Genomic DNA, 8,855 nt, shown 5'->3' with positions numbered 1-8,855 from the left:
ATGGTACATAACTACAGTTATACATTTAGTAGTTAGTTATGGTACATAACTACAGTTATACATTTAGTAGTTAGTTATGGTACATAATTACAGTTGTACATTTAGTAGTTAGTTATGATACATAACTACAGTTGTACATTTAGTAGTTAGTTATGGTACCTAACTACAGTTGTACATTTAGTAGTTAGTTATGGTACATAACTACAATTGTACATTTAATAGTTAGTTATGGCACATAACTACAGTTGTACATTTAGTAGTTAGTTATGGTACATAACTACAGTTGTACATTTAATAGTTAGTTATGGCACATAATTACAGTTGTACATTTAGTAGTTATTTCTTTTATTTTCACTTGTCCTAGAACTCCGGAGAAGAGGTTTCTAACAGCCATTTGCGAGAGAATGTTTTCCTGTCTGTAAAGACTATTGTCCTGCATAATGACCACAATGCTGGAAAGTGTGATTGCACATCTGGAATGTTAGAAGGTGAGAACATTTTTTCTGAGACTGTTTGATAGCTCTCTCCTTCTTTCTCTATTGTAAATCCCCATTGTGTTAGGTTTAGATTGTACAAATAAATTCTAAAGTTCTGGATATAATGTGGCTGATTAACACTTTTCAACTTTAACTAAATTTTACATTTATGACTTACATTTAATGTTACATGTGTGTGACTTAAACATAGATTCTCTTGTGCAGGTTAGCAGAATTGACAAAACAATTCTTAAAAGATAACCTCTTAGATTTTACACTGAGAAATATCTCAACCAAAAGGGATCTCAAACTGTAAGTTTAGAATTTTGAAACTATTCTCTAAAGAGTTTTCCTATTTCACTATTTTCATTGCTAGTGTGCATTTTATATGTTAGATCTCACTCTGTGGTGAGTGGTCCAAGTATACTAAATCATACAACCTCACTGAATGGCCTTTAAGTTCTATAATGTCCCACTGTTGAGATGGGATGTTCCACAGGACCGTTAGTGGTTTCCTCCTTGTGGTATTTTGCATCATAAATATGTGTGTCCCAGACCGTAACAATTCATGAACTATCATGAGTAAAGCAGTGTGAGAACAGTAATCCTGGTTCAATATATTGGGACTGACCTGCTTTTAAAAATGTAGTTTAGTGGTCATCCATTGCATTCCCTCTAGTGTTGCATTCCTCCAGATTCACCATCGTGTTGCCCCCTCCCTTCAAGTAGAGTATGGGAGTTCTTGCCACTTATCATCTCCTAGTCACTGGGGTGGTGGACCATGGAAGCAACCTTCTGAGTGTGCTCAATCCCATTCTGTTGGATCTAGGGCAGTTGGGTATTTGCCTTCCAGTCCATGGTAGGAGGAAGGTTCATACCATCTATAACAACAGAATACCCAACATTGCCTGGAGATGATCCATCTGGTATTCTGTTGTTATAGATGGTATGAACCTTCCTCCTACCTGGGACTGGAAGGCAAATACCCAACGCCACCTGGAGATGATCCATCTGGTATTCTGTTGTTATAGATGGTATGAACCTTCCTCCTACCATGGGCTGGAAGGCAAATACCCAACATCGCCTGGAGATGATCCATCTGGTATTCTGTTGTTATAGATGGTATGAACCTTCCTCCTACCATGGACTGGAAGGCAAATACCCAACATCGCCTGGAGATGATCCATCTGGTATTCTGTTGTTATAGATGGTATGAACCTTCCTCCTACCATAGACTAGAAGGCAAATACCCAACATCACCTGGAGATGATCCATCTAGTATTATGTTGTTATAGATGGTATGAACCTTCCTCCTACCTGGGACTGGAAGGCAAATACCCAACATTGCCTGGAGATGATCCATCTGGTATTCTGTTGTTATAGATGGTATGAACCTTCCTCCTACCATGGAGTATACCTAATACAGATGTCTTGATAAAAGAGTTAGCACAAAGGATCACATATAAAGTGTAAAAAACTTAAAATAAGACCCAAAACTCAAGCACTTTAGAATAGTTGACTATTCTTCTTCAGAAGACCAAAGAGTGATCTTTAGCCTGCGCAATGCAGTATATCGTAGTATATGTGATGTCATGTAAACCGGAAGTCCCAGTTGAGTTGAATCTGGTGACCAACCAAATACAATTCAACTAGGACTTCCAGTTTACATGATGTCACACATCCTACTATATACTGCATTGTGCAGGCTAAAGGTCACCCTTTGTTCTCCTGTAGAAGAATAGTCAACTATTCGAAAGCGCTTGAGTTTTGGGTCTTATTTTAAGCCTAGTACAGATGTGATATGGTCTCCTACGGGTGTGTTGCTTTACAGAGATGTCACAGTCCTTGGGCTCTCTTCTGGCATTTTCCAAAGGGTGCTTATCTAGGTAAATTTTTCACTGGTTCCTCCACCAGTTCAATGTGGAATTCTAGCTATTTTGTGAGAAGAGGTAAGGTATCATATCAGAAGTTATAATTTTCCTACACTGAAAATGTATGTCTGATAGATACTTACCGCCTCTCCCACTTCCCACCCTTTTCCCCCACTTCTGGTGCTTCGTTTTTGCCTAATCTCAAAGTGAAGAATGGGCTCTACAGTATAGAGGGAGCCAGCTGTGCTAGGAGGGTGTGTCACACTCCTATTGATGGAGGGATGTTGCATTCTTATTTGCATGCTACAGCACAGCTGTATCACTTGTAAATAGATGAGGGTAGGTGGGAGTATCAAGGCTAGTGGTGAGCAAAAGTTATGCATAATAGAGGGCAGCACTGAATGAGAAAAGCTTTATGTAAGCAGAGGTAAGTATCTATGGAAAATACATTTTCATTGTATAAAAATTATAACTTTGAAACTTGACCTTTTGTCGCATCTTGATTTATCAAAAAGCGATATATAATGGTAACATTTACATAAACTATAGTACTTGCAGTGGGTTTTTAATGTTATAGATTACACGTATATAAAAGGAAGAACACAAGTTGGTTCAGAAGTTTCCACTGTGATGAAATATATCATTGACATTTTTGAAACAGAATCTCAGATAGCAGATATGGGTAATGAGGAAATTCCTGAAGATGTGATTGATGTGCAGAATCCAGATGAGGATGATGAAGATCTGTCTCTTCAATATAAGCCTTTAAATGTTTCACTGAGTGACGGTAAGTTACAAAACGTAACCTGGAGCTTGGATATTTCTACATTAGTGCATTGATGTATAGTGCAAATACTGTTATATTAGTTTTATGTTATTTTAATGCGATTAACAGTGACCACATTAATTAAAATGTATAATTAAGAATTGAAATATCTTTAAAGAGTTTCACACCTACAGGGATGGCATATGACGACATTCTTTACCAAATTTGATTTAAATGTATTTGTGAATAAAATAAAGTCAAGCAGATGCAACATAATAACACTGATTGAAACACACTCACATATAATAAATTGCATAAAAACCTTAATATGATTTATATTAAGTTTTTTATTCTTCCTTAGCCTAACTAGAAAAATATCAAACACATGTTCCATCAAGTAAATTTTCATTGTGTCCAATCTGTATAGCATATAGTTGACCTATCTAAAATCACCTCTACCCTCTCAATACCATTAATCTTACGCTGTTCCACTGTCACATGTGTGATAATTACATTATATAATAATAAACTAGATATGCATCTTAATATTCTTCATTATCAATAATTTACACTCTCTATAATTCTCTTCTTTCATACTGTATCTTATATCCCCATTTACACAGCCTAGAAATCGCAGTACCAGTCAGAGTCAGTCACATTCACTCTGAAGTGAGTAGCCCAAGACGTGATGACTGGTACTAACTAACTGACTGAATTAAGGACAGCTAACTTAGTTAGCCCTTGCATATCTTCAGCAAACCAACAAGCTTTCTTCTTATTCCATGCTTTCCACAAATTACTTTGCTCCTTATTCTTCCTTATTGTATACCATGTTTTCTGTTTCTGAGTTACATCTGTCATTACATTCCACACTACATGACCTTGATACAGTCTTCTGGCAGTTTACCAGTGACCTCATCCTTGAATATACATTCATTCTCTTCTGCAGTGCTATATCCTACTGTTTTGTCAAACCCTAGCTACAGGTTTGATACTTACCATACATTCTCTCTTCTGGTAGTTTACTAGAACTTTGAGAACATTACTAATTTTTGGTTTTGGTAAAGCATGTACTGAATAGCCTGATTGTCACTTCATGTTGTGTACCTCTTGATGTAACAGTAAGGTCACATTCTTTGGCTATAACTGAACATGTGGGAGTTTTGGCTAATCTTTAGCTTATGTGTCACTTTTGTTGCATCACACAGATTTCTTTTAAAATATCAAGCCTGCATTACAACCACCCATTATTAACCTCAACCACAAATGTTTCTGCCATTGGTTTCTCGTCCTGCATTACATCCATGCTCCATTAATCTCAGTTTCAATGTTTCTGCCATTGATTTCCACTCCTGCATTACATCCATCTACCATTAACCTCAACCACAAATGTTTCTACTATTAATTTCTATTCCTGCATTACAACCACCCACCATTAACCTCATACACAAATGTTTTTGCCATTGATTTCCAGTCCTGCATTGCAACCACCCATCATTAATCTGAACCACAAATGTTTCTGCCTTTGATTTCCACTCCTGCATTACAACCACCCATCATTAATCTGAACCACAAATGTTTCTGCCATTGGTTTCTCATCCTGCATTACATCCATGTTCCATTGACCTCAACCACAAATGTTTCTACCATTAATTTCTATTCCTGTATTAGAACCACCCACCATTCACCTCAACCACAAATGTTTCTACCATTAATTTATATTTGTGTATTACAACCATCTACCATTAACCTCAACCACAAATGTTTCTGCCATTGGTTTCTCATCCTGCATTACAACCACCATTAACCTCAATCACAAATGATTCTACCATTAATTTCTGTTCCTGCATTACAACCACCCACCATTCACCTCAACCAAAAATGTTTCTGCCATTGGTTTCCACTCCTGCATTACAACCACCCACCATTAACCTCAACCACAAATGTTTCTACCATTAATTTCTATTCCTGTATCAGAACCACCCACCATTGACCTCAACCATAAATGTTTCTACCATTAATTTATATTCGTGTATTACAACCATCTACCATTAACCTCAACCACAAATGTTTCTGCCATTGATTTCTAGTTCTGCATTACAACCTTTTACCATTAACCTCAACCAAAAATATTTTTGACATTGACTTCCAGTTCTGTATTACAACCATCCACCATTAACCTCAACCACAAATGATTTTGACATTGACTTCCAATTCTATATTACAACCACCCATCATTAACCTCAGCCACAAATGTTTATGCTGTTTTCAACCTTACAGGATTCATGAACTGTGGTATACAAAGTTTTTGTTAAATTTGTACTGAATAGTCTCAGGATAAGAATGTGTTTAGTCTTATGTCTTATATTAATTATTTTGTTTTTTCCTTTCTATTATTACCAGAACTTAATGGAGTAATTACCCTGAAGAGTGCTGAAGAAGGTACTGATGTAAGCTGTGTACAAGGAGAAGGAAACATGCAAGGAATCATGAAAATGGACTTAGAGAGTAAAAGCTGTGACCAACTAGATGGGTATTGTTTCGATGGATCAGGAGTTGCAGAAGTTATTTCATCAAACAACCATTTCAAGACAGTCACTGTAACAGATAGTGAAGAGCCTTTTAGTCTCATGTTTCTTGATGAGAAGTGGGAAACAGAAGATACCAGTGAAAGTAAAACTAAATCTTCTTGGAATATGTCTTATGATAGAGAAACCCAAGACAATTTACTTCAAGTATTGATATCTCGAGATGGACATAGATCTAGTTTTGAAACCAATTTACCTCAAGATGTTGAACCTTCTCACTCACTTGAGGGATTACCTGAGTTAACAACTGACCCTGTATCAACCCCACACTCTAGATCTTTCAAAGCCTTTACCATAACCAGGAACTCAGAAGTTTCCAATAATGGTTATGTAGAGATCTCAGAAGACACTGGGAAAACAAAGGACACACTTGAAGCTAGAAATGAAAGCATAGGTTCCAAATGTATAGAAGACAACTTACTAGATGTAGATGAAAATATAGAATCTCAAATTGTAAAAAACAAAGATGAAAGAGAAGAACTTAAACATACAAGACCACATGAAATAGATGAAAGAGAAGAACTTAAATGTACAAGGCCACATGAAATAGATGAAAGAGAAGAACTTAAACATACAAGACCACATGTTTTCTTTCATCTATTTCATGTGGCCTTGTACGTTTAAGTTCTTCTCTTTCATCTATTTCATGTGGCCTTGTACGTTTAAGTTCTTCTCTTTCATCTATTTCATGTGGCCTTGTACGTTTAAGTTCTTCTCTTTCATCTATTTGAAGACTTTGCACATTTCATTACAAACGATTCAGTGTCGTGTACCCACACTATGAAAGAGGTGTCTCATTTAACTTATAACAAAACCTCTATACAACAGGTAGAATCTGAGTTATGGAAATTGGGGTATGATCCAGACAGTAGTGAAGAAGATGATGATGATTTTCTATATGGAGGTCCTTGTTTACAGAAAAAACTGCAAGGAATTAGAAATCCTATGTTTGTTACTGAATGCCTCTCAGAAAGTGAAAGCATTAATAGTGAAGATTTAGACTGTGAACAAACTCAAGAACATAGTAATGTTTTGTTGGCGATATCAGAAAATACTGATTTCTATGATGAAAACAGTCAGAATGTCATCAGTCCCAAACAAATAGAATTACACTTGCCTACACCAGATGCTTACTTGGAAGATCTTCCAATTGTTGATGTAATGGATACAATAATTGAAGAGTCTGAAGACGAACGATGTTTTAGCCCAGGTGAACTTGAGGACAGTGAGTTACCAACCTTAGATTATGAGTTAAGAAGTGCTTGTGGAAGCCAAGGTTCATTAGCAGATACCAACAAAAGTGTTGCTGTTTCTGAAGAAGAAACGTACGTAAGGGATGTTGTTGAGTACAAAGATTGCTCGGTAGAGGTTCAGGTTGATGGCCGTGACTACAGAAAAAAACCTACATACAACTATATCATGATAGAAGAGAAGTTGATTACTGACAAAGAACGAAGTAACAGTTCTAATGTTGGGAACAATTCAGTAGAAGACACTGATAAATCTTATTCATTATTTGTTGAAGATGATGCATCTATGAACAAGAATAAGGTAGACCAGAATGACTTCCCTATCAAGCAACAAATTAACAATTCCAACATTGGAAAGGACACAGAAAATGAGATGGATAAATCTTGTTTATTGTTTATTGAAATTAATACACAGATAGAAACCAAATATAATAATGAGGTAATAGAAGATGATGAAAAGAATGAAACCACAAGTGGAAATAAGGTAAGACAACATGATAAAAAAGATCAAACCACACATGACAATGATGTAATACAAGATGATGAACACAACGGAACAACAAGTGATAACAAAGTAACAGAAGATGATGAACACAATTTAACATCAACTGATAATAAGGTAACAGAAGATGATCAACAGAATGAAACCACAAGTGATCATGAGGTAATCGAACATCATAAACACAATGAAACAACAAGTGATAATGAGGTTACAGAAGATGATAAACAGAATGAAACCACAAGTGATAATGAGGTAATAGAAGATGATGAACAGAATTTAGTCACAAGTGATCATGAGGTAATCGAACATCATAAACACAATGAAACCACATGTGATAATAAGGTAATAGATGATGAGGAACACAAATTAGCCACACATAATAATAAGATAAGAGATGAAGATCAACAGAATGAAACCTCACATGATAATAGCCTAATAAAAGAAGATGAACACATTGATACTATATGTGATAATGAGGTAATTAAACATCATGAACAGAATGAAATCACACATGATAATAAAGTAATAGAAGATCATGAACAGAACCATACCACAAGTGATAATGAGGTAATAGAAGATAATGACCAGAATGAAACAACAAGTGATAATAAGATTCCAGAAGATGATAAACAGAATGAAACCACAAGTGATAATGATGTAATACAAGGTAAGGAACAGAGTAAAATCACAAGTGTTAATGAAGCAATAGAAGATGATGAACAGAATGAAGCCAAAAGTGATAACGAGGTAATAAAAGATGATAAACAGAATGAAACAACAAGTGATAATGAGATAACAGAAGATGATAAACAAAATGAAACCACAAGTGATAATGAGGTAGTAGAAGATGATGAACAGAATTTAGTCACATGTGATAAGGAAGTAAAAGAAGATCATCAACAAAATGAAACAACAACTGACAAAGACATAATAGAAGGTAATGAACAGAGTGAAACCACAAGTGATAATGAGGTAATACAGGATGATGAACAGAATGAAACCACAAGTGATAATGAGGTAATAGAAGGTAATGAACAGAGTAAAATCACAAGTGATAAGGAGCTAATACATGATGATGAACAGAATGAAACCACACTTAAAAATGAGTTAATAGAAGGTTATCAACAGAGTAAAATCACAAGTGATAATGAGGCAATACATGATGATGAACAGAATGAAACCACACTTAAAAATGAGTTAATAGAAGGTTATCAACAGAGTAAAATCACAAGTGATAATGAGGCAATACATGATGATGAACAGAATGAAACCACACTTAAAAATGAGTTAATAGAAGGTTATGAACAGAATGAAACAGCAAGTGATAATGAGGCAATAGAAGATGATGAACAGAATGAAGCCACAAGTGATAATGAGGTAATAGAAGATGATGAACAGAATG

At 35.5% G+C, this 8,855-nt stretch overlaps 2 protein-coding genes across 2 annotated transcripts in view; both read left to right on the top strand.

Annotated features, from left to right (window-relative positions):
• LOC111083488 overlaps positions 1 to 6,325 on the top strand; it is a gene marked incomplete at its 5' end in the record, with an annotated part of 17,683 nt that extends 11,358 nt beyond the window's left edge. Inside the window, 3 exons of the mRNA XM_022380042.1 lie at positions 365 to 488; positions 2,925 to 3,134; positions 5,517 to 6,325. Coding sequence (XP_022235750.1) covers positions 365 to 488; positions 2,925 to 3,134; positions 5,517 to 6,325 — 1,143 coding nt within the window. The remainder of the gene's footprint in view (positions 1 to 364; positions 489 to 2,924; positions 3,135 to 5,516) is intronic.
• A 156-nt stretch (positions 6,326 to 6,481) lies between these two features.
• LOC106476093 (putative leucine-rich repeat-containing protein DDB_G0290503) lies at positions 6,482 to 8,830 on the top strand (the record flags this gene model as incomplete). Its single annotated transcript, XM_013936765.1, has 2 exons — positions 6,482 to 8,425; positions 8,537 to 8,830. Coding segments are annotated over exons 1-2 (2,238 nt in total), but the record flags the coding sequence as incomplete, so codon positions are not given.
• Between the last annotated feature and the right edge of the window lie 25 nt (positions 8,831 to 8,855).

Source organism: Limulus polyphemus, unplaced genomic scaffold (assembly GCF_000517525.1).
Source record: "Limulus polyphemus unplaced genomic scaffold, Limulus_polyphemus-2.1.2 Scaffold9786, whole genome shotgun sequence".
NCBI lineage: Eukaryota > Metazoa > Arthropoda > Merostomata > Xiphosura > Limulidae > Limulus > Limulus polyphemus.
This window is presented reverse-complemented; position numbering and strand designations above follow the sequence as displayed.